The 25,317-nt window shown below is 41.7% G+C and overlaps 2 protein-coding genes across 3 annotated transcripts; one reads left to right on the forward strand and one right to left on the reverse strand.

Annotated features, from left to right (window-relative positions):
• Positions 1-1,091: 1,091 nt before the first annotated feature.
• Positions 1,092-14,097, reverse strand: c5h12orf4 (chromosome 5 C12orf4 homolog). Of its 2 annotated transcripts, none has more exons than XM_035156031.2 (14): positions 13,984-14,097; positions 13,190-13,378; positions 12,425-12,570; positions 10,864-11,045; positions 10,672-10,771; positions 10,388-10,512; positions 9,084-9,190; positions 8,773-8,970; positions 8,248-8,376; positions 7,791-7,859; positions 7,457-7,659; positions 4,762-4,819; positions 4,176-4,243; positions 1,092-2,919 (listed from the first exon to the last, which is right to left on the reverse strand). In XM_035156031.2, exons 2-14 carry the CDS (start codon positions 13,368-13,370, stop codon positions 2,827-2,829), a joined length of 1,659 nt encoding a protein of 552 aa, XP_035011922.1. In that variant the 5' UTR covers positions 13,371-13,378; positions 13,984-14,097; the 3' UTR covers positions 1,092-2,826. The 2 variants fall into 2 exon arrangements, with proteins under 2 accessions (XP_035011922.1, XP_035011921.1); XM_035156030.2 differs by having other exon boundaries at positions 8,773-8,973.
• An 825-nt stretch (positions 14,098-14,922) lies between these two features.
• On the forward strand, positions 14,923-24,299 carry e2f4 (E2F transcription factor 4). The gene is made up of 11 exons (XM_035156032.2): positions 14,923-15,367; positions 17,157-17,266; positions 18,256-18,417; positions 19,968-20,011; positions 20,112-20,176; positions 20,254-20,442; positions 20,703-20,769; positions 20,946-21,080; positions 21,360-21,407; positions 21,541-21,585; positions 21,755-24,299. The coding sequence occupies exons 1-11, from the start codon at positions 15,200-15,202 to the stop codon at positions 21,868-21,870; spliced, it is 1,149 nt and encodes a 382-aa protein (XP_035011923.1). The 5' UTR covers positions 14,923-15,199; the 3' UTR covers positions 21,871-24,299.
• The last annotated feature ends 1,018 nt before the right edge of the window (positions 24,300-25,317 follow it).

The following is a 25,317-nucleotide window of genomic DNA, read 5'->3' on the forward strand; positions in this document are numbered from 1 at the left end:
TTATCTTTATATTGTGAAAAACAGAGATAAATGATTCTCTGGCAGAATATTTGAATATCTAATACTGTATACTGTAATGCATCTTCCTTCACCTAACACTATTCCTCAGTTGGCCCCTTCTAATTCCTGCTAAATTATGTTTTTTAATCACTTGAACTGACTTGAAATCACGTTACCTGTTCCAGAGCATCATTTATGGACTCGTACATGCTGTGGACAACTGTTCCCTGGTCATGTTTCTGTGTCTGAGTGTCGGAACATCCTCATCCAACAAGGACATTAATCCTTGTTAGTTTGACCGAGATGGGCTTTAAGTTTCACTGCTGTCAAAACAAGTTTAGAACAGGTGCCTTCTGACACTTGTTTTCCTCGTGTAACTTAAGTGTGCTCTATATCTTCTGAAATAAAAAACATCTTGATGAATTCATATTTTTGACGTCCAGTTTGAAAACATTAACCTGTTGCTCTGGTCATTTTTCAAGCACGTGTGCGAGAGGTGAAGCGTCGTGCTGAGTCGGCACCCTGCAGCCTCTGCCCACAGAAACCCAACACTGCAGGCGACTGGGGACCAATCCTAAGAATTCCAAACACTCGGCAATACGTATGATCACAGTTTTGTGGGTTCTCACCATGGCAGCATGATATAAACGGTTGCAGGTTTCAACATGACGCTATTAAGAAACCTCATAACTCTCTCCGGGGCCTGCTGGCCATCTTGTTTATCCTGAAAGAGGAGAAGGCAACTGACTGTGATTGCCACACTCTCAGCTCTTTTAATCAGCCTAATACCACCAGCGAACGTGACTGTGGCAAACTTTCTGACGAGCTGAATTGACTTCAGTCTGTTTGAAAGGGCTTAGAAGCCGTTAGATGTGCCGGAATGTAATTCCAATGAATGACATGGATTATTAACTTCAGAGAGATTATGTTCCTGAGGATAAGACATCAACAGTAAATAAAACGCTGAACAAAATGCCACCAGACGTGCATCGCTGGTGGCAAAGGGGTGAAGAGAAACGCAATCATCCAAAATGTGAAACTGTCATGAGCTTCTCGTGACTTTCATGAAGAATTTACATCAGATCTGTGAAGTGGATACAACTATTTTTAATAGACATAAAAATGTAAACATATACAGTGAATATACACAATACACACGATCGTAAATTCAAGTGTTTAAACATTTACAAGTGGAGACAGGACAACTGAGACTGTGCTCGCTCAAGATGAATCTAGACTAATGTTAGATTTATTTCATTTTCAATTCCATTAGGAGTTTACCTCATACAACATAAGCTTGTAAGTGTCAGTGAAGTCACCTACTTCACACATATCAGTCTTTAGGAACAGTGCCATCTGCTGTTAACAGAGGTAGAGGGGAGGGACCACACGTGCTCTCACACACTCACACACAAAGAATGATCCTTGCTACAAGTTACTGCAATGCAGTAGAAAAACACCTGCACATCGCTCATTTCAGCAGCGGTGTCATTCGTCTTTGGGACGAGAAGAGCCAAGTAAACATCACTTCTCTCTAGAAGACCCACACCTCACACATTCTGCCAATTGCCCTCAGGATTACACTGCAAAACACATATGACGGCTGAAATGTGGTACAAGTCAGGGAAGGACCCATTAAATGTAAGTGCGGCTGCGGATCAGGGGCCAAACCCAGGACTTTTTTATCACTTTCTATTTTTTGACATTGTCAGTAGTTTCCCAGGGAATAATTCATGAATTTTGATGGGAAAAAAACTGCGTATTTAAGGCTGATTTAGATGAGTGTTTGCAATTTGATGCAGCCTGATTGAATTTAAGGGGACTATAGGGCCTTGGCACAGGTATAAGCTCTATACGTGCTTTCTAGTTAAAGTGAGGGTAGAGCGGGTCGTCCGCTCACACTAACCAGAGGGTTGGCAGTTGGATCCCAGTCTCCTCCATCCTTGGGCAAGACACTGAACCCCAAATTTCCCCTGAGGGCTGTGCCAGCAGCTTGTGAGGGATGTGTGATATAGAAAGTGCTGCACATCGATGCACTGTATGAATGGTTGAATGGCAAAACTGTACTGTGAAGCGCTATGAATGGTCATCAAGACGAGAAAAGCACCATTTCACAAGCCATTTATACCTGTGTTATACTGCAAATGTCGCATTTAGCATGGTGGTTAAATCCAGGTCAAACTGCCAGTGCCTACCTCCACTTCATCACTATAGTAAACAATGCTTGTCTTCACATTTACGTCATTACCTTCTTTGGCGACATTACACTGAGCGACTTCAACTGAAACAACTGCAGCTGCTCCGTTACGGTGTAGCTGGAACATGAGGAAAGTTACAGTTTGCAGCTTTAAAGGAAAACTGGTATACTTGCGGCACTGGCGGCTGATGTCATAAAACTCTGTCACCAGAACCACACCCTGGAAGCTTGAAGTAATAATTGCAGCAGCTTGCTTTGAGGGTGAGCCACCGCTTCCAGTAGACCCTTCTCGTTCCAATTAGAAGTATTCATAACGTGTGTAGGTGCATAAAAAAATAACAAGGCTCATCGACTGCATAAAAATGTCTCTTCTAATTTAAAATCCCATTTACACCTCTACTGTAAGTGCGGGAATGGCATAAAAATATTCCGCCCCAATTTTCACCCATCTGGTGTGATTTTAAAACGTGAACGGGGGTTTATGGGCTGTTCCGCAAAATCACCACGTCAGTTCCAACTCATCAGTTCCAGAAAAAACGAGCAACACAACTGGTCAAAGCTGTTGAAACCAACGAGTCTCTGTTATCTGGACGCCCTGTGCAGGCGGCGCGGCTCCTCTCTGTCGTCCATCAGGGCTTTGAGGTGAGAGTCAGGGTGGAGGACACACGGAAGATCTGAGGCAGCATGTTGCTCAACTGGTAGAACATTTCCTCTGAGATACTCTGTGAATACAAAGAGGGACACAGAGAGACAGACAGGAGTGAGCATCGAGGGCCGGAGATTTCTGCATCACTAATTAAAAAAAAGAAGAAAAACACTAGAAGGGCACTCGGCGAGAGCCAAGGCCAAAACAACTCATAAATATCAGTGCCCTTAACATGCCTGGTTGTTTTCATTGAGATCCATGAATTATTCTCTATGTTAAAGAAAGTGGGAAAAACAGCACCTACTTGCGTAATCCTGCTAACTAACACACAAACAAACAAACGCACACAAAACCATAACCCCCCTTGGCGGAGTGTAATAAACAACATTTTCACCCACAGACTGACAATGGAAGGGAACAAGTCAAATACATCTGGACTGTTTGTGTAGAGCCGGGTGTCAGCAGCCCCTCCGCTGCCCTTCAGCTCAACACCACAGGGTCTTTTTATCTCCCGAGGGAAATGTTGTCAAGATGCTGAAATGATTCCATCTCCGGCAGCTGTAAACTCTAATGGGCGAACATACCCCGTCAAATAAGAATGTTAAGTATTAATCTGTAAAGAGGAACCGTATATATATTTAGCCGCCGCGTGTCTTTGAGGTGGAGAAAACAATGCTGTTTCAGTAGGTTGCTATTTTGAATGGTGTCTGAGCATGTAGCTGACAGGAAGCCCGTTCAGTCAGAGCGCTTTGATGCCGCTGGTTTTTATCATCTTAACCTGTCAACACGAGATCATGCTATAGGCTCTGCTGCCTTCCTGACAAACCACAAACACCGTAGGTAGACAGCATCCAGCTAAGCCCCGGATAAAACATCCAGCACCGAGGTCACAGTTACTTACAAGAAAACCTTGTTCAAAAGTTGAACTTGAATATTCCCGTCTTAGATCCAGATTTCTACGTAAACTCAAGATTAAACCTCGGTCGGGGAAAGCTTCACCTTAATCCCATTGATTACACACACTTATACCGATGAGTGTATGAGCTTTCTTTTATCACAGCACTGTAAACACCGGTGCAGAGAACCTAAAGCTCTATTATCTATAATTTATCACATGCTTTTCATGCTGCCTTTCTTCTCGGTCTGCGTTCAAAGGTACGCACTGTAAGACCAGGTGTGCCTTTTGTGGGGCTGTGTACGTGGGGCCTAATTTCTGTTGAATTCAACATCTAAGCTTTGCAGGCAGGAAATTACTCAAAGGATGATTTTTGGTGAAAGCTAAGCTATAAAAAGAGAAACCATAAATCTAAAGTGGTTCCATTCCAGCTTTACCTTCGGCACTAGGAACTGAACCGTGCGTGATATGCCACCGTCCCAAGAGGCCATCTCCATCATGAAGCCTGCAAATAAAATAGATGGAAAGTTAATGATATTTTCTTCCACTGTATAATATCAATTTGTAATGTTCAGTGGATCTAATGTGTTGTGTGATTCTTGTTATTTTATGCACCCACTTTCCAAAACGTGTCTTGACTTTAAAGTATCTTTTCAGAATGATACAAACTTCAGAAAACAGTTGTGAGAACTGAGGACTGAGAGAGTGACAAGCACATTACGTTTCTACTCTGCAATGCATTATGGTATATTTACAGTGTTGTCAGTGAGCGTGTCTGCGTTCTTTTAAATAAAGCTTTCAGCTCGAAACAGAATCTATTGATCTTTAACTTTGAGGAAACGTACTCAGATGTTGTCCATGTTTTAAACAGCTGATCAGTTTTATCTGATTTGTAACTGCAGCCGGAAACAACTGCATCTGATCACAAGTCATGTGGTTTATGTTTTCTAGTAAAGTGGAAATAATCATTGGGCACAATACATGTTGTAACGTAAAGAACCTGGCTTCACTTCAAACTCTTACCTTTGACACATTTGAAGACCAGCTCGGCTCGCTTCAGACACCAGGGTATGGTCATCTCCTGCAGACCGATGAGAGAGGACATGAGAAAACCGATGATTTATTTGGTTGTGTTTAATATGAAATTAAGTTATAAATAAATCATGTAAATGTAACAAATCTGTATCATGTAATAAATCTGGAAAAGAAAATGAATAGAAAGGACAGTGGGTTGAACTTAATAAACTTTTATAGAATAAAAAATTAAATAAGATTCTGTTAGTGTCAATTTAAAGATAAAGCTCTCCTGTGTAATTATGTATATTAATCTTTTGTTTGAGATCTTCCTCAGACAAATTTGTGTTGTTCAGAGTCTTACACAGGTATTTTAATTAGATTCTGTATATATTTCAAATTATCTAGGTCGCGTGCAAGGTCTCTTATATTGACGCTTAAAAAGTAGTTCAGAATTGGCCTGTTTTGCTTCTTGCAGACGTCACTTCTTGTCTTCTGTCTATTTTAAGTGTTTTAGGCTCCAGGCTGCCGACAGTGACCTCAGCATGTCTTCATCTCTGCAGCCCAGAGCAAGAGACACACACACACACACATGCACACACCCTTTCACCTACTGGGAAATATGTGGCTCCCATCTCGAGTCAACAAACTGACCCCATGAACTGGAGGCGAGGCTCATCATGTTTAGACCCATGTCAACTGTGTCATTAACCGTGTTGCCCTCAAGATAAACTGCACTGGTTTGACCAAAGCTTATTTAACGCATTAGCAACAAGATATTATGACCAACATTGGTACCAGTTTTATGTTAATTAAAGTTCATAATAAGTAACTGAATACAGTAAAAAAAAAAAAGGCACAAGAATGTAGTTGTTAAGTGTTTCTAAGTTCCTCTACTTTCAAACATGTGTCATAGTTTCACTGAGCAATTCTTCTCTTACGCTTTCCTCAAAATCCAAATGCTCTCACAGAAAGAAAACATCTGAAAATAAGAATAGGAGGCACAGGCCCTGTAGTTGATCTAGACAAAAACTATGCCAGTTGTTTTTACACCAAAACACAGGAACAGGCTTGTAGAAACAGGCAAACATCTCCACAGGACAGAGAAGAGGAAGACAGATGGAAGGTTTTGGGGCCAGAAGCTATCAATTAAAGATCCTCTGGTTCCCGAGGCTTCAGAAGTTAGACGACTTTGGTTATGTAAACAAAGACTCTTGATTAGACGTGAGAAGAAAAGTTGCGCCGGGCTTGTCGTGGCACGAGTGCACTCGAGGTACAGCCTTGCTGAGGATTTACTCTCCGTCTGATGGGATGGGATCCAAAGTGCATTATGATTTAATTTTTAGCTTAAGAACCAAGTGAAAGCTGCAGCATGGAAAGAAATCCCAAATCAATTCATTTCCAGCAGACTAAATCAAATACGATTTTCCAATTTCCAGATATAAAAGAAAAGTGGATCTCAAATTGAACTAATATTGGCCTGAGCCCTGAGCACTGAAGGCTTCCTCTGTACTCTCCTCTCCTGTGTGAGGTCAGACTCCATACACACTGAGGCACTAAGTAAACAGAAAAGTTTACGACACTCTGCTTTGCCCTTCTGGATTTAAACCTGGGAAGCGTTAAGTTGAAGGCTGTAGGTCACAGTCAGGGCCTGACAGGCCAGGCCGGGTCGACGCAGTGTGTACACAAGCAGAGGCAGGATGAAAGGGAAGAAACTGTCACTGCACAATTCATTAGGAACGTGACAACATGTGTGGCCAGCAGGTTTTCTTCATACAAGAGAAAGATGTACGATAACAGATAAAGGAGTATATGCTTGTAGAGTCAATGTTGATTCAAGAGCTGAATCAGGGGCTCTGTCCTCACTACATGTTTAAGTTGGGCCTCATTTTAGTTGGAAAACTCCACGGCTGCATGTCAGTGTAGATTGGCATAGACAGCAACATGGAAACAATGACTGTGATGGGAAAATCAATTCATCTTTTTACATACCCTGGCATTAGCTGAGCCCTCTGTCAGTGGGATGCAACTACCACTGGTGTGGAATCACTATACTTATCAAACAAGATATCCAAAATCTGAAGTTCCACTGAAAGTCGTACAAGTACCAAACACAATCATGCTTACACTGTAAAAACGATTCCTCTGTCAAACTCACATTTCCATTTTAGACAGATAACTTGTCTCTGATCTGTTAAACTTTGAAGATGACAAGTTAACCCCGTTCTGAACTGGTATTAACAACCATCCTGTGTGATCTGATCACAAAGTTCAGTTCTGAACGCACACAAACTCTTCCTGAGTCCCGATCACTTAAACCACATTCGGAGGTGGTCTGGGATGCATGTGACCACGTTCTTTTCGCTGTGTGGACAGAAATGCGTCCTGGGCCACATGTGAGGGACCGTTAGAGTTTCAAAAACATATTTTTATGGTTCTCAGTGTCCACATGTGGATTTGTTTGTGGCAACCACCACAATATCTACAGCAACCACCACAATGCATGACTGTTGTTCCAATAAACTTGGATTAAATTAAATTTTGCTTTAACTATTTCATCATCAGATAACTCCAGTATTTTAATCCTGTCATACCCACGACCCTCAAAGGATAAGCAGTATAGCTAATGGATGACGTGTGTGTTTGACGTTTCACAGGAAATAGCCCTATCCATAGCCAGAAAAGCTCTCCCAGTTATTCTCACCTCTGACATGTCGTGGACCAGGAGCAGAGGCACGGTGACGGTGGTGATGTCGTGTGTACAGCAAACCTTCAGGATGTTTCTCAATCCCATTATGGCCGGGTCCCTCGCCGTGATGTTCCCTGAACGGACGTTGTCGTCCACACACAGGTGGAAGACGGAGTGGACCTCTGACAGGTTGGAGTGACGAGAGATGTAGAACTCGCCTTGAGGAAGTTAAAAGGGCTGAATTAAAAGATGGGCAGGAAGATAATATACACAACTGACATGGTCTAATAATGAAGGATCAATAAATCAGTGATTTGTGCATATGAGTAAATATTTGGATAACTGTTACCTGGTAAGATGTTGGCGGGATTTCTTTCTACGTTTTTGCTCTTATCGTCACCTCCATTCCTCAGAATCTCTGTAATTGAAATAATGATAATCTTGTTTCTGGTTTCAACATACAAGAAAATCACACAAATTTGATATCAAAATCTAAGTGAATATAATTTATACAACAACTCGAATCATGCAAATTTGTGTCACAGTAGCATGGCTCAACAAGGCCATAGATAACAATATTAGTCCAGGAATTTATAATGCATAGCTGGTTGCTTAAAAATGCATCCTGGCCGTCTAGAATAATCAGTTAGTTTCAGTCGTGTCTGTGCAGGTCACTAGCTACACTTCATAGTCTGGTACATCCAGGATGAGATCACACTGACCCTCCGCTTCACAAAGCTTCTCTTTCTCCTCAAATGTTCTGTGTACATTACAGCCTAATGAGAAAGTGCAGCAACAAGTCTAACCGGGCTTATCTTTCTGCTTGCTGCTCCGCTGCACTCTGGCGTAGAGCTCCACCTGCTGCACCTCCTCCAGCTGCTCCTCCAGGCAGAGAAAGTGGAAGTCCGTGCACTCCTTCGCCACAGTCGCAAAGTCTACGAGTCAGCAGAAAAGAGACCAGGAGTGGAAATCATGAATGAGAAGTGCCTCACTACTGGAGCTAAACGATTGTCACCGCTAGTTTAAAATCTACCAAGGAGCTGATTTCTGTGACTCATCCACATTCCTGCTTAAAAAAAAACAAACAATAAATACTTAATGGAGCTGAGTGCCTGGTCTTAAAAGAAAACACTTCAAGAGGTGTGAATATACAGTGTTATTCTCCCAGTAAAGAAAACCAGAGTCAAGAGCGGCACCAAAACAATAATCACTTGTGCCAAAACAAAGTCTTACATTCCCACGGAACAAAACCATCACCTGCCCGAGTGAAAAGAAAACACATCTATGAAAATCATTGTTACATTATATGACATTCAAGATATTCCCCTGACCTCTCTTGATGCCGCTGTAGGAGTTGACCCTGTTGTCAACCAGCAGCACCAGACCACAGAGGGAAGAGGAGTACAGGGAAAGGGCCGCTTGCAGCCGCCGCAGTTTCGCTCCACTGCTGCCGTGGTGACGGTGTTTGCAGAAATCCAGCACGTCTGCCCGGACCAGCCGCAGGTTGTGCATCGTCTTCAATTGTGCTCCTGCTTAAAAAAAATTGCACATTACACACCTGTTGTTTCACGAATGTCATGTTATATCATCACAAAACTATGTATGATTGAAAGCAGAGAATTTGGGGTTGGACGTCAGTCACCCAGGTGTATGGTGAAGCTTTCCTCCAGCTGAGACTGCTCCTCAAACATCCTCGACCCAGAATCTGCGACCTCTGACATTTGGTTCGGCTGCATCTTAATCTCCTCACTAGTTTTCAATCATGACAAAAAACAGTCAGTAAAACAAGCTATTAAATACAACATAAACAACACATATACATTATAGTCTCGAGAAAAAACACATTAAAAAAGAAAGATGATATCATTGAGCATAGAAGGGAAATTTCACTTTTCCTCATCAAAAGTCCAACCTGAAATGCTGTTGGCAGTTTTCCAACAACTTTAACTAAAAATGCAACTTCGCAAAGTGCTCATGTCAATGTTTTAAGTCCACACATGACAAGATACAGACATTTGTCATAAAGAAGAAGAAATGATGTAGCACATTGTCTGAGAAGCTCTCAGGCTGGTGTTTTCTGTGTTTGGGTTTTGATGGACGAGCCAATAAATGCAGAGGATGAGTGTGAGACCCGGATCTGACGCTGCAGTGCAACTTTACTAATTCTAATTAAATTTAATTTGTATAGCGCGAAATCATCATATACATTATCTCAAGGCACTTGACATATTAAGGTCAAGACCTTCAAAACTGATAACCCCTGCTAGATTATTTGTTCTAGATGTCGAGCTAAGCATCAGTCAAACCGAGATGAGTTTCTGACCTCTTGCAATCCCTTCAATTAATATGTAAATGTCGCCTGTGCTTCAAAAAGCCAGCAGACACGTCAACTTTTGGATTAAAACTGCTGCGTGTTTGTCAAGGGTCAGTCTGACCTCGAGCAAAGATGGAAAACAGAGACTTTTCAATGACACAGATCACAGAAGGAATATTTAAGTATTTCATATATATTGCGATAATTATTGATATTGTTTGATCGCCCAGCCCCGAGTGAAAGTTTTATTACCACCATACTTCTAGGCTAAATCCCAGTACAAATAACCTATACACGTAGATTAACTTAAATCTCAAGGCAGAGACAAGCCCAAGCCTCTACGCCAAACTGTCAGTGGGTAAAGACGTGTCTCTCGATCGCTGCCTTTGACAATCCCACCTGACGCTGCTGTATCTGCAGATTTCATTAATCCATGTTGGAACTGCGGCTTTTCTTTTTCTACCAGCATTTATTATCTCTTAAAACGCCTGTTCGGGTGCATATGGGTGTAAAGGGAGCCTTCAGGAATCAGAAGTGTGTGCAAAGATTATGCTTCATTTACACACAAATGCAACCTGTTAAAAGGCTGTTTTTATGTAAGAGTTTACACAGAACCAACCAAAGAAACTCACTTTATTTTGCTGCTGTTGTTGGATTTCTGTAAATCCTGGTGCAGCTTGATCACCCACCCCTGATACTCCTGCTTTTGAATTTCAGTAACTTGTCTCAGCTCACTCGCCCACTTGTTCTCCAGCACCTGTTTGTAAAAGACAGTGACTATGTTTACATGGACGCCAATAATCAGGCTATTGATTTTATTCTGAATAGGACATTACTCTGATTATGATGTTTGAATATTGCATTCATATTCCTGTTTACATGTCGCAGAGCAGAGTCTGATTTTACATTAATTTACCTGCTGTGCGTCAAAATGCTGAGACGCCACTGCATTTACATCCTGGTCACTCAAAGTATTCCCCAGCTCGTGCATCACCTTGTCCATTTCAGCTGCTTGCCTGTCCGACAGAAAAAAATATATAAATATAGGAATGCGTGTGTGTACTATGCAAATTTATAACGACGCTAAGCAATAATCCCTAATACCCACCTCTCCTGAAGCTTCTTAAGCTCCATGTCTCTCTCACTGATGAGCTCGGAGATGCTCACAAAGTAGTTGTGCTCCAAGTTGAGTAGAGTATCTGAGGCGGGGGAGTGGATGAGCTCGTGGTAAACATCGGCAAAGTCCTCGTCCCAACTGGGCTCTTCGGGCCGAGCATGTTCCAGTGTCGTCTGAACGGAGACGGAGGAGAGAAAAGAACTACTTCAATATGATAATATATAATACAACCATTTCACTGCAGGGTTTATATGACACAACATCGTGGGTGATGAGCTGACTAAGTAGGAAGGATGATATCAAATTAAAAGTGTTCCATATGTTGACAGGAAGGAAAAATGCAGCATAAACACATAAAAGCTTTTGCTCCGGACAGTTGATCCATAATTAGAAAAGCAACAGAACCAGGATTCAGAATCCGAAACTCCTCTATTTATACAGGCTGAGGAATCTTCGGTCCACAAACACGACGGACCCTGGAAAGATTCTGTGTGTATTTCTGTGCGGCTGCAGTAAAATGTTGAGGCGTAGCCAAATGTCGTAAATGTCCGAGTGCAGTGGGCCTGAGGGGGGTGCACAACATGAGCCGAGGCGGCCGACGACTTCTTATCAGCGCCCGAACAGGTGACGGCAGCGCGTCAGTTTAGTTTTCCATAAAACCAAACGATCTTATTGACCATCGTTAAACATGAAATAAGAGTATCACCTCCAAAGAAGTGCATGATTGAGCAGACCCTACTTAATTTAATTAGAAAACCACAAAGTCCACTCTATGTCTCACCAGACGCCTTGTTTTCTATTGATCCGTAATATAAAAGTGATGACTCCATTATCAAATATGTGAGACCGCCACCACATATTGAATCTCTGGGAAGAAATGCAGCCAAGTGTAGCCAAGTGTAATGAGTCAGAGAGACATTAAATGCAGCACATGGGCTTATGTAATGAGATTTTTTTGTTTCTCTCCAGAACTCATGAATAATCAATTTACACATGCGCAGCGCTACTTCTATCTGAATTGCTTTAATGGCCCATGACTGCCCTGAAGTTAGCGAGAGCACTCGAGGACACTTCCGAAACACCCGGCTGTGCTACTACAGAAGCACAGAGTAGTGGATATACGATCAGGGCGTGATGAGGAGCCAGCGTCTGAAATTAACTTTATGGAACACCTGCCAAGAATAAAGCACGCTGTCCACATTATTAATAGACATTTTTTCACAGAAACAGTGCACAACTTTAGAAATGTGGATATAGAATCAAGTAATGTTGCTTTCTTGTAGTAAATATATGTATTCATAATGTTGGACAGAGTCTCAAGATTCAAGATTCCTTCATGTTGATCTCATTAACATTGCGTCAATAAATAATAATATGAATTATAAATTTTGAAGCCATACACGTACACAAGCATATCACAACACCAGGTATGTCTAAAGCCTTCCATGATTCAAGATACTGATATGAGATCTTGTGCTATAACCTATAAACACCTATTAGAAACACTGAGGTGCATTTATTGGCACTACAACACATTGACATATGTTATCACCTCCATGTAAGACCTGGTCCATGCATTAGTGAGCTGGTTTACGTCCACGTCCCCTGTGGTGAGTCTCTGCAGGGCCAGCTCCGCCTCTCTGTCGAAGTCCAGGATGGTCTCGCTCTCAATGAAGCTGGAGAGTGAGGTTTTCAGCTCTACGGGAAGAGATGCACACACAGCAAATACCAGTCATTTAAAAAATGTTTTCATTTCCAAGCCTGCCAAGTGGTACACTGCAAAATCAATGGGCTGGATAGATTCCATCCGTTCACATTTCAAACTAGCAGCATGCCTGCTGGCAATACTGTCTTTTTACCCAGGAAGGCGTCTGGAGTGAAATTGTTTAACTGAGTTCGGTTTAAATAAACCAAATCTCATTTTTCCCTTTCCAACTGTGTTGATGTGGATAACATGTTTTAGATGGATGATACAGAGACGTTAGCTGAGGACAGACGGTACGGCACTAGTCTGAAATTGCCAGTAATAATGATAATGATCCTTTTGTTATTTCCTACATTCCTGGTTAGAATTTGGTTTCTGGAGAAAGAACAAAGACTTGATGACCGACGATACGACATATGCAACTTGCTGACAACAATTTCAAACAAAAACTGACACGCTCCCCTGAATAAATGATTATGTTCAGGATATAGATGGTTAATGTTGGGTTAGATTACACTTGGGATTTGCCAAACCCAGCAAACGAAGCGGAGAAAGTGTCGATTGAGAAATGCAGAAGTAAAGAAGAGGTACTACAAATACACAAGTTCTCACCGTTTTCTATGTAGCAGGGGATTTTGTGCAGCAGCATCAGGCGTCCGTGCAGGTCACTGATGTTCTCTTGTACGGGAAACCTCAGAGGCACTTTGAGGACGCAGTTGTGTTTTCCTGCCCTGAACTCAAACACAAACTCCTTCTCGGCAACACCGGCCGTTTTCACTTTGTTCCTCTTCATGGTCACGGCTGGAAAACAGAAGGGGACAGTGAAGTTGGACTGGAAGTAACTGAACACAGATCTGTGTAGAGATACTGCTCGAAAGTGTCCACCAGTCCCCAGTTGATAAAAGTGCACAGTTCAATTGACTATTATGAAGTGAAGTGAACTAATGTGTAATACAGAGATGCCTGCATCACCTCCAATCTGTCATGTCTTCCAATATATGAAAATTAAGAAATGATGTCCCAGTTTTTCCATAATTTCCCAATTTGGGGTCAATAAAGTACATCTATCTATCTAGAAGACCAGTGTTCATCAGCTGACTGCACAGGAAGGACACTTCAACATGTTGTACAAGCAACACAATGAGATCAATTCATTAGTATTTACACCTCATTAGTGACTAACTGGAAGCAGACGAGTGTTTACTCAGTATTTACTGAATTCAACGTGTTAAATATGTGGATTTTCATGGTGTTTAGCTCGTTCACGTCCATGGCTGCAGGTTAGCTAGCAGCACAGCTCACGTTCAGCAGCCCAGCGGATGAAATAACAGCAGGAAGACGCTCGGTGGTGAACCAGCAGGACACAGGAGATGTATTTCTTAAGGAGAGAATAGAAACAGACTTGCCTGAGTATGAATGAACAGTATTTCATGTATTTCCTGTGTGAAGAGCAGAGCTGTTGTTTGGGTCCGTCAGCTGACCGCTTCCGTGTACAGCTGTGTGACAGCTACAGCACTTTCTTACATCTTCTGGGAATGGGAATGTTATCGATTGCGTATTGTAACCAAAATTATTAACGTTAAAACAATTTAAGAAGTAAAAAAATTCTGTAAATATTTTTGTGAGTCTGTTTTATGTACACGGCAGATTTATAAAGTGACGAATCTGCGGACGCCAAAGCTGAATTCACGAGAGGTTGGGGTTTCCTTGTGCACTGCCTCCCCCTGCTGGTCAAAGGTGGTACACTGTGGAGGTTCATAACGAAACTTAAGAAGACATTCACAATAAATGACAATTATTCTTTTAATAAACTATTAAGATATTACCTGAACCCTAAACGATCATCTTATTCTCTGAGTAGCCTGTTAGTTACATTATTATTTATATAAAATAACATATGAATACTTTACACCCCCTGTTAGTTACATTATTATTTATATAAAATAACATATAAGTACTTATATGTACTTATACAAACTCATTCACTTTAAAATAGGGTTTCATCTGAATCCTATACATATATTGTATTTGTAAAGTAAGGAAACAATATCTTGGGCGTGCGTGTGGGGCTGGTACTTGTGCGTGCACGATCATAAGCGCGCGCGCGTGTTTACTTCAAGTTTGAGTATGTAAGGGACGTGTGTAAAGTTATCCCTCCCACAAAAATACGTAGAATCCTTATTCCACTACCTAGAAAACAAACAAGTACCTTCACAGTCACAGTAAATTAATCTGTTGAATATCTTCGTGGGTTAGGAACTTTTTAGTGGTTTAACATATATTTTTTAACACGCTTCTGTGTTGTTACACGCTTTGGAAACTGGCACGACTCTTGGCAGACGCTCCCCGCTGCGGTTGAACCGTCCCGTCATACCTCGCGTGGCCAACGGCTCAGCACGGAACCCCGGATCATTGAACTGCTGCTCCAGCCTCAGCGCCTCGATCCACGCACTCCGCGGAGCAGAACCCGGGTCCGACGAGCTCAGACAACCGCCCGCGATCCGCCACACACTCCCGCCGGCCTGCTGTGCATCTGACCGCGGCGGTGGGGCGCGCTTTCCGGGGCTCGCTGGCTGGGTTTGGTCGGGGAGGCAGCAGGGGGAAGCACGGAGCTGGTCCCGGATGATGATGGAGCTGGAGTCGGCCAGTAGCCGAGGCGAGCCGGGGGCAGCGGGGGACTCGCTGCAGCCGCCGACCCCGAGCCGGCACGAGAAGAGCCTGGGTCTGCTCACCACCAAGTTCGTGACGCTGCTCCAGGAGGCGAAGGACGGGGTGCTGGACCTGAAGGCGGTGAGCACGGAGCCCGGAGCCTTTGTTGTTAGCTAGCACATGTCAACATGAGCCCCGTCGCTGTCGTTCGGCTACATGCACTTTCGTTAGCTCCCCCGTTAGCCTAGCCTAGCCGTGTGACAGGCTAATTTGAATGGGCTTTTACTCTCTGCTAGGTAGCTGGGTTCATTTTAAAGATCACGCACTGAATACGGGTGATTTCACGTGTGTGGAGGTGCAGCACAGGGAGGTTACGAGGCGAACTTTGAGGAAACCGGTGAACTTTCCCCTCTGCCCCCCCAGACCCCGAGTGTACAAAGTGGGTCATCTTTTGTGAGTCCCCCCCCTCGTGAGCGAACGCGACTGCATCTTCACACATGATCAACTTCTCCCTGATTCACGACGTCAAGATCATTTAACAGCTCGCTCCGATGGGTGTAGTGACTCAAAAAGCGTGTGATTCGAACGACACTGCATTCATGTTTCAGTCCAAAGTGCATTAAGTGACATTAGATGAGTCTTTCCACCATAATCTGCAGGACATTATCCTTTTAATAGACTAGTGAGATATTATCTAAACTCTAAACTATCATCTAATTGTCTGAGCAGCCTGTTAGTTACGTTATTATTCATATAAAATAACATATAAACACTTTACACCCCTGTTAGTTACATTATTATTTATATATGATAACATATAAACACTTTACACCCCTGTTAGTTACATTATTGTTTATATATAATAACATATTCATTCTTTACACCCTTCCCAGCCAGTGACACTAAGTCTCAAATCTTTCATTTGCCTTAAAATAGGGTTTCATTTGAATCCTAGATTTATCAAAACATAACAATTATTAGTGTCACATAATTCATACATTCATTTTCAACACAAAGTACAAAGGAACAACAACAAAACAATGGTTAAATTACAGAAGTACATAGTTGATAATGCTAATATAAATAGAGATAAAACCAATAATAATAAATAAGACCCTTGCCAAATTTCTGTATAAATAGCAGCTTTTTTTATCAAACTCAGCCATCCATGTTTTTCTCTCTCTGCCAGAGCCAGAGAACCAGATGGCAGCTTGAGCAGCCAAGCATTACTTGACATAACAGAACCGTTTCCTTTTCACTGTGACCTCAGTGACTTGGCGGACAGATTGGCCTCATGGCTGCTGACACTCGTGGTGGCACTCTGCGTTGCTAATAACAATAAAGCACCAGCCGCCACTTGTGGGTTGTTGATGACACGGCCATTTTTAAACTGTTATAAAGCAGTTGAATGAATTATGAAACAAAAACACTGGCAGAAGAGAGATTAACTTTCTTTTATCAGATATTAACTCAAACGTCAGGTTTTTAGACTCAGTAAGGACTTTCATGAGAGAGTTTCCATTGACGTCTCTGTATAATTAAGGGTTTGGTATGTATATTGATTTTAATTATATTGCGTCTCACTTGTGACTCCCACTGCCACACTGAAGCGAGTCTATATTTTCTGCATTAATGAATAAGTATATGTTATGTGAACTATTGAATAAAAAACCCTTATAATTAGCTTTCATTCAGCAGGTCTGTGACTTTTTCACCTACTGGGCCTGTTGTCAAAGCCGAGACTTATCAGCAACAGCCTTATGGTTATCATTAGTTTGTTAAACTCCAAGAGGTTGGGTGGTTGTTTGGCATGGAACTTGTGGGCACAGAAACAGCGGTCCCTCTTTATATGTTCTAGTAGTCTTGAGTCTGCTGAAGGAGATTGCATAATCTCTATTGTATTTTACATTGCTTTTGTCCTGTCACTCAGGCTGCAGACACCTTGGCGGTGCGGCAGAAACGACGCATTTACGATATCACTAATGTGCTGGAGGGGATAGGACTTATAGAGAAGAAGTCCAAGAACAGCATCCAATGGAAGTAAGTCCACTGTGCATTGTTGAGTGTCAGAAAAATCAATCAACTACACTGGGAAGATCAACTATGACACTATATATTAATACCTCCACAATTTGCAAAGTGAGGGCTGATTATATTTTAGAGTTTTGTTCTGACCTCACATGGTCTTTATCACAGAAATGTGAATGTGTTAAGGTAATGAGAGTGCAGACCTATGAGACACCATACTGTTGAATATGTGTCTTCCAAACCCCTATCACAACTTCCATGTTTTCATGTAACATGAAAATATTATAGCTGTTGAGAGACGACTGATAAGATGATTCTTCTGAGCACTAACTGCTGATGGTATATTATCCATGTATGTGCTTCTGTTTTTCTGTTGATCCGTCTGTGTGATAAACAGGCACATGATCGTGTGACTATATCTGAGTTATAGAGAAATTACTTTTGAACAGAAGAGTTTGGATTAGAGTCCGACTGATTTGGGGCCAATGCCCATTTGGGGAGTAGAGAATTTATACTGATTCACCGGCCAATATATTTCCTTCAAAATTTGGCAGTGGTTCCTATGAAATTAAGACAAAGAAATGTAATGGAGGCTTGATATTCTAAATTCAACCATAAACTTATAGATAAGAAGAAACACAGATACCACCAACTGATACAGATTTGTCTGTGAAAGGCTCATATCAGCTGATCTTTGAGTCAACTGATTAATCAGTCTGGGTCTAGTGTGAATAATATGAAATGAACGATTATCTCATTTTGCAGCACATTTGCCTTTTTAGATACTAAATTGGACGAGGATGAGGGAAAATGTTGTTATAGTTTATGAGTGAAACCTTGAAGCAAACATTATATCACAAGTGGTTAACTTCATATTAGTCAGAAAGAAAGCCTCCTCTTAATGCAGCTATATCTACTTACTTGTATTAATGATTGAGCAGTGTGTTCATGAGTGTGTTTATGAGTGTGTGTGAATATGTACTTTGTCTGTTGTATTTTAGGGGTGTGGGTCCAGGCTGTAACACCAGGGAGATAGCGGATAAGCTGATTGATCTGAAGGCAGAGTTGGACGATCTGGCTCTCAGGGAAAACGAGCTGGACCAGCAGAGAGTCTGGGTCCAGCAGAGCATCAAGAACGTCACAGATGACTCCAACAATAGTCCATATCCTTCACTGCACACTGTCTTTATGAGTCTATTGATGTATCCGATGGCACTTATTTGATGTGATGGCTTCATCAGTCATGAATTTAGGCTACAATATAGATATATAGATTTTAGTTTTGAAACTAAAACAATCTCCGCCCACACAAACGTTTTAAAATGCATTTTAAAAATACAACTTTTTGTGTGTACGTAGTCTTAAAAGCCCCAAAAGATTAGTTCAACACTTGTGTTTCTACCACAACTATTGTGACATCGCCAGGTTTGTTCTTTCCTCCAGAGCCACTGATATTATTCTTGTAAACATTTATGGAGATGTGTCAGCTGTAAAAAAGGCACATCTGACAAATATAGTACTGTCATTTTCACCTGTTAGTGGAAAATATGCAGTGAATTTACAGGCTCATAAATGTCACTCGCAGCAGCAGGAGATTGCTGACTGCTGAGGACCTTAGATACTGATGTTCAGCCAGGGTCTTTTTTTGTTCTGCATAGAACCGACAGCCAATTTTATCCCAGGGATAAAGTGCTCCTGATGAACAAGGACAACAGTTTCAAACTGTGTGAACACATTTGCAAATGTAGTCATGAAGTCCTCACTATGCTCATAATAGTTCTATGCTCAGTGTAAAAGATCTACTCATGGCCGGTGGCAAAGAGCAACATTAGACTTGATGACAAAACAGAGAAACATATCCAATCTCAACACCATCTGGCCTCTCATAGTGGATCATCAGAGGCATTACATGCACACAGATTCTGCCAGCTCTCTGTCCCGGTCCTTTAAAGATGCACGTCACTCATTTAACTCATACAAATCATGGAGAGTATAACTCGTAAACACAGCTGTATTTGGACTTCAGTGCTCCTGGAGGGAGCTGAATGAAGTCTAAGGAAAATAACCTGAATGATGTCATCAGAGTTATTTCCTGTTGGAACCTGAGGAAAGAGTTTAACAGGCAGAGAGGAGCCGATTTAGGCATTTGGTTTCAGTACTGGTACTTTAGGACGTTTTTGAAGCTTGGCTCGTACTAGAGACTAAATTCAGTGTCTTAATTAACTCAGTCATGGGGGTGATGTTTTGTCTGTTTGTTGGTGTCTAAGCAAGATTAGTTAAAAACTACTGGAGGGAAGAAACCATTTCATTTTGGTGCAGATCCCTGATCAGAGGGCCGATTACATTTTTTTTTTTTTTTGAACATTACAAGAGAGGACGTTTTTCAATATTTTCATTGATTTCTCAGAGAATAATTCATGGATCTTGATGAAAAAAATCAGGCACGCGACTATGAAATTTGGTTTGAGTTTAAATGTGGTTTCATAAGGGGACTGTTGGGCCTTGGAGGTGGTATGAGCTCTACTTTAGTTATGACTGTTATAAACAGTTGTTATATAACTGTTTCTGAAGTGCTCTATTGAATTGCCTGAATACCCTATTGATAAATCCATGTATTCAGCAACATGTCATTTCCTTTCCTTTCATCATATGAAGTGCAAAGCTGTATTTTTGACCAACTTTGTTGTTGCGTGGAACCTTAACACGTGTATACTATGGCATATGTAAAACATGAAGACCTCTGTGGATCCTTTAAAGGTATTTTTCTAAATGACATTTTTCTAAATGATCTCTTTTCATTCTCATTTCTGTCACATTCATTGACGATTATCACAACTAATCATGTCTTTTTTTGCAGGTGACACACTTCTAGCGATTCGTGCTCCAATCGGCACACAACTAGAGGTGCCCATACCAGAAGCTGTAAGTATGGTGTGCTCAGTGTGTCATGTCCACTTCTTTTGTCTCGTGTCACTGACCCAGTGTGTGTGTTTATCCAGGTCCTCAATGGGCAAAGGAAATACCAGATCCGTCTCAAGAGTTCATCTGGTCCTATCGAGGTTTTGCTGGTCAATAAGGACCCGTCCAGTGCCTCTCCTGTTGTTCTGCCCGTCCCTCCTCCAGATGACATCCTTCAGAACCTCCCAGCACCAGCACCTACCTCCCAGTCGGCCACTGCTGCCTCCCAGGTCCACACGAATGTTACCTATCTCTCACCCTGAGTACTAAAGCACTGATGTGTTCAATGTTGACTGGATATTCCCTCTTAAACATCTTTCTTTATTGGGGCAGTAAAGAGAAGGAGAAAAAGAAACTGATCCCAAGATGGCAACATTTAGGCTCAGGCTCTACTAAGAGCCATTCTAGTTTCATAGTTATAGCCTATTGTCTTCATTATGCCTTCATATGTCTTCATTTTTTTACTCTTCCTCACCTCTCCACCCTGCAGGTCCCTAAATCAGCTCCAGTCCCTTCTACAAAACCTGGTCCTGCTACAACATCAGACTCAATGACAGGTAGGGGGGTGTCAAGACTTCACTATGTTTTTTTACTGCCTAAGAACAAGTCTCTTTATTTCTTTATTCATTCTTTGTCGTGTTTTAAACAGGCATTAGTAATTGTAATACGATATCAGGCTCTACCGTTACCATAGTAATTTACAGTGTGTTGTCTGGCATTTGTTTTATTTCAGAAGTGACGAGCACGACGCCGCTCACCCCAACAGGTCCGGTCACTCAGCAGCTTCAGTCTTCTGCCTCGTTGGATGGATCTGCATCCTCCTCTGCCTCTGCAGTGTTTGAACCAATTAAGTCGGATCCATCTGAATGTAAGTCTTTGCTTGGTGCTGAACAACAGCTTAAGAATTGAAGATTTATAATGTTGAGGTAGGGATGATGATGATGATGATGATAGATATTTGTGTTACTTTTACACTTGTTCAGCTGTGTGTGCAAGAAAACCTACAAGAAAAAAACTTACCTATAGAACTTGAATAAGAAAATACTATTATTTAGGTCAAATGTAAACATAAATGCACATAAGTTATTCTGTAAGATAAAAGTTTTCATATCTGCAAATACTAACACTATTACGTTTAACCCTCTAGTACTGGATTTCCCCAAAGACCTCTCAGAAATGTTTGATCCAACAAGAGGTAAACATGTCTAAAGTTTTTCCATGTTTTCTCCTCCGGTGACTGTCCAGTTTCTTGTGTCACATCGTCTCAGTGTGCTGCAGATTGAAGGGTTTTTAAAAAAGGTCACTCATTCCTGTTCTCTCTCTGACAGAGATCATGAGCGGAGATTTGCTGGAGGACTTGATGTCATCAGAGGGTAAGTTTGCTTACAGGCACACTGATGGTGAAGCAAATGACAAGTACTGTAAAGATGTAGTTATATATAATCTGTGTAACAAAGAGGCTATTGAAGACGTTTCGGCACAAGGCTTCTTTTTCTGCATCTTGCGTGAATCATATATTTCTCTTGTCTGTTTCACCTCCAGTGTTCTCGCCGCTCCTCCGTCTGTCCCCTCCGCCCAGCGACCACGACTACATATACAACCTGGACGAGACAGAAGGCCTGTGCGACCTCTTCGACGTGCCCATTCTCAACCTCTGACCCCTGAGATTGTTGTCAGAGTGGGAAACCGTTGCCCTTACATGCTGATCTACCTTCAGTTATCCCCCCCTCACTGACATTGAAGGTAAGAGGCGGTGCAGGGAAGCCAACACGATCTGATGAGCCTTCAAGGACACGTCTGCGCTGACGCGGTGAGCTCAAGCTGAGCTTCATCAGACAGTAGCTCGATGTACAGCCTCATGAAGAAATACAGATGAGAACAAAACGTTTTATTCACTGCTTTTTCCAAGGAAACAGAGTCACGACAAATGACAAATAATTATATTTTTGGATTCTTGTGTATTATAAATCCTTATGTTTGTTTATTAGCTTTCTCGTGAGCGAATGTGTGTAAGCTTCCTTTACATGCGGTTGGTTGTGAGTCTGTGTGCCTGCTTGTTGTTTTGTATTGAACACTCTTATTCTGAGTCAGACATCTCCAGGTAAAAAACAAAAAAGAGAGAGAAACCTATCGGAGCATGGCCTTTATCACCTGGCAGCTGCTCTCACGTGGCTGAAACGAGTCCAAACACGGCTGGTGAAATATGCACTGTCCTCATGTACATAGAGAATATATATTTTGTAAAACCAGCACGCAAGATTCTTGTAATATTATGAATGACACAGGCAGAGCAATAGGTGCCAGACGCAGATGATCATACTGTACGTAAGAAGTGCTTTGTTTTAAATAATGGTGCTGGTCTTTGGCCCTGTTCAAATCCGGTCTTAGCATCTGTCCCGAGAAACATGTCTGTGTGTTTGTGGCGAGCAGCAGAAGTCAAATTTCACCAAAGTTGAACTCCACGCGAAGCCACGCTTTGAGACACGTTTTAATCGCCCCCTCGCTCGCACATATTAATACATTGGCGTATATGTGACCGGGCCCTTGGGAGGGACTGGATCAATGAATGTCTGCAGCTATGTCGAAAAATTTTACCCATTTAAGAAATTCTGTGGTGATCAGTGTGAAGTTGTGGCGGTGGATACAAGCAAATCACCTTTTTGACGCTGAGAAGCATAAAAATACTTAATTCATTATGAAACTGTGGCAGGTCAGAGGACGTCAGGTAGGTGGTCCCTCAGATGTGGCCCAGGACACATTGGAGTTCAAGCAATTAAAAGAATGTGGCCACCTCCGAATGTTAGTTTGAGAGATCGGATCTCGAGACACCTTTTGGGTGAATTCAGACCCGAGCTTCGGATCACTCACTCAGGACGGATGTTAACACCAGGCCTGTCTGGGCGGGGCTTTGATTTCCAGTGCCAAAGTGTAAAGAAGGAGAATCTTTGATACTATTGAAGCCAATCAACTTTATTACGTAACAAGCCACGGACCAAAAAGAAATTGCAGGGCTGGGGGGGGTGGGGTTTAGAATATTACCATTTTTCCATTCAAACATTTTTTTAAGGTCATCAAGATGTTTTTAAAAATAAAACCGTCTCATTATGACTTTATGATCATGTTCTTCAGCTGGTCCGATATTGGCCCTTCTACATATAGAGGTTGATTATAAAAATATAAAAGTAAGCATGCTGTCAGTTTAATTTTGCATCAGCACTGTTACTATCAAACCCTTTCAGATTTTTCATTGGCTCAGATTTATATGTAACTGGTGTACGTCACAGGACTAAACACATTTTTTCTTCCCCTTTCCCAAAGGAGTTTTGTGGCGTTTTGTCTTTCAGCTATAATGTATGTATATGATTACCATTGTACTCAGTTCGTCTGTATGTAAAATGACATGTATGTATTTTTACTGAGTCATTAAAAACGATCCAGTTCTTTTGTATATTTGGCACAACTCCCTCTCTTAAGGTGTTTCCTTTTTTCCCAGTGTGCGATGTTTTCATGCTTATTGCTTTAAATCTCTTTTTTTTCTATTCACTCTGTGCAGGGGACGGCTGAAGAGTTGTAATGAGTCAAACTGTACAATATCCAGATAATTCTTCTTTCTACGGTGCTTTCTCCTGTCAAATCCCTTTTGTGTAATAATGTCCTACTTTTTGGCTCCAGGATGACGTGTATGTATGTACTGTGTATATCCTTCTCTACTGCTTGTATAGAATAGCGTTTATTTTTTATACCTGCTAGATACATTATCGTTGCTACTAATTCGGGGCTACACCTAAAAAGTTTTAAGGGATTTATCCGCAGAAAATCTGCTTTACGGAAGCGTCCTGTCTCATCGTTGCACTTTACATCACTGTGGATCGACTGGTTGCAGCTCATCCTCTCAGCAGCCGGTCAGCGTGTGCGGGCAGTGTTGTGAGCAGCCGGGGAGTTCAGCGGTCCTGGGTTGGACGGATCACGTCCGTGTTGTGGCATGTGAGACTCAAACCTACGGACTGTTCTTTTTTTTAAACAGGCTCACTATTGTTAAGCTGTAATTGCATCAAATTCTACAGAATAAACTCTTTGGTATTCTTTATCTACCGGCTGGTTCCCTTTTTCAAATAATTCATTTATGGTTGTTGGTGTTTGTGCAACTGAAGGTTTCAATGATGTTCAGCTGAGCGAAACTGAGAAGTTACATTTGCGTATGTTTATATTGACGTCGAGCTGAAGAGAATATCTTACACAAAGAGAAGTTGAAAATGTAACAGCAAATGGGTTGAGTTGGAAAATATAAGCTGTTTAACAGGTTTGCTTTTTAATTAAATTCATCTCTGTGAATAGTACATTGTGCTATAAGCTCCTTCATTCAATATAACATTGACTGTCATGCAACTGAAAGGGGAGAACTCTGATTTGTTCTCCTGATGAGTTGAACTGTTTTAGATCAGACAGTAGCTCGAACAGCCTCATGAAGAAATACACATGAGAACATTTAATTTTCTGCTTTTCCAAGGAAACAGTCACAACAAATTATTATAAATCCTTTTGTTTGTTTATTAGCTTTCTCCTGAGAGTGTGTAAGCACCCTTAATGTGTGTGGTTGTGAGTCTGTGTGCCTGCTTGCTGTTTTGAATTAAGAACAATTGTGAGTCAGACAATCGTCATTTGCAGCTGACGCCACACGGCCTTTCTGTGGATTAGGCTGCATTATGACTTGAAGGTTCAGCGGGTACGATTTAAATGAAAGGGATCTATTTGCAGAAATTGAATATAAAATAATCCTATTGATGTTTGCACTAGTGTGATTCATCTAAATTGTACAAAACATTCTAGAGTAAAGTTTTCTTTACTCTAGAATGGACCTATATATTTAAACTCCATTGGTCAACTTGCTGTGCAACCCAATCCTCAGTATGGACGCTGCCCTGCACCTCGTCCATGTGGCTTTTTAGTCTTTAAACCCTCATGCAAGAGGAATGGCTTCATTACATGTAAAGGAAAGCACCACAGACTGTTACTGTATGCATCCATGTAAAGTCAATTTTGTCACTTTTGTGTGATGTCCTTCCCTGTCTCAGCCCCACCTCATTTCCCGTCAACTCTCTGAGATT

This window comes from Hippoglossus stenolepis, chromosome 5, assembly GCF_022539355.2.
Source record: "Hippoglossus stenolepis isolate QCI-W04-F060 chromosome 5, HSTE1.2, whole genome shotgun sequence".
In the NCBI taxonomy this organism is placed as follows: domain Eukaryota; kingdom Metazoa; phylum Chordata; class Actinopteri; order Pleuronectiformes; family Pleuronectidae; genus Hippoglossus; species Hippoglossus stenolepis.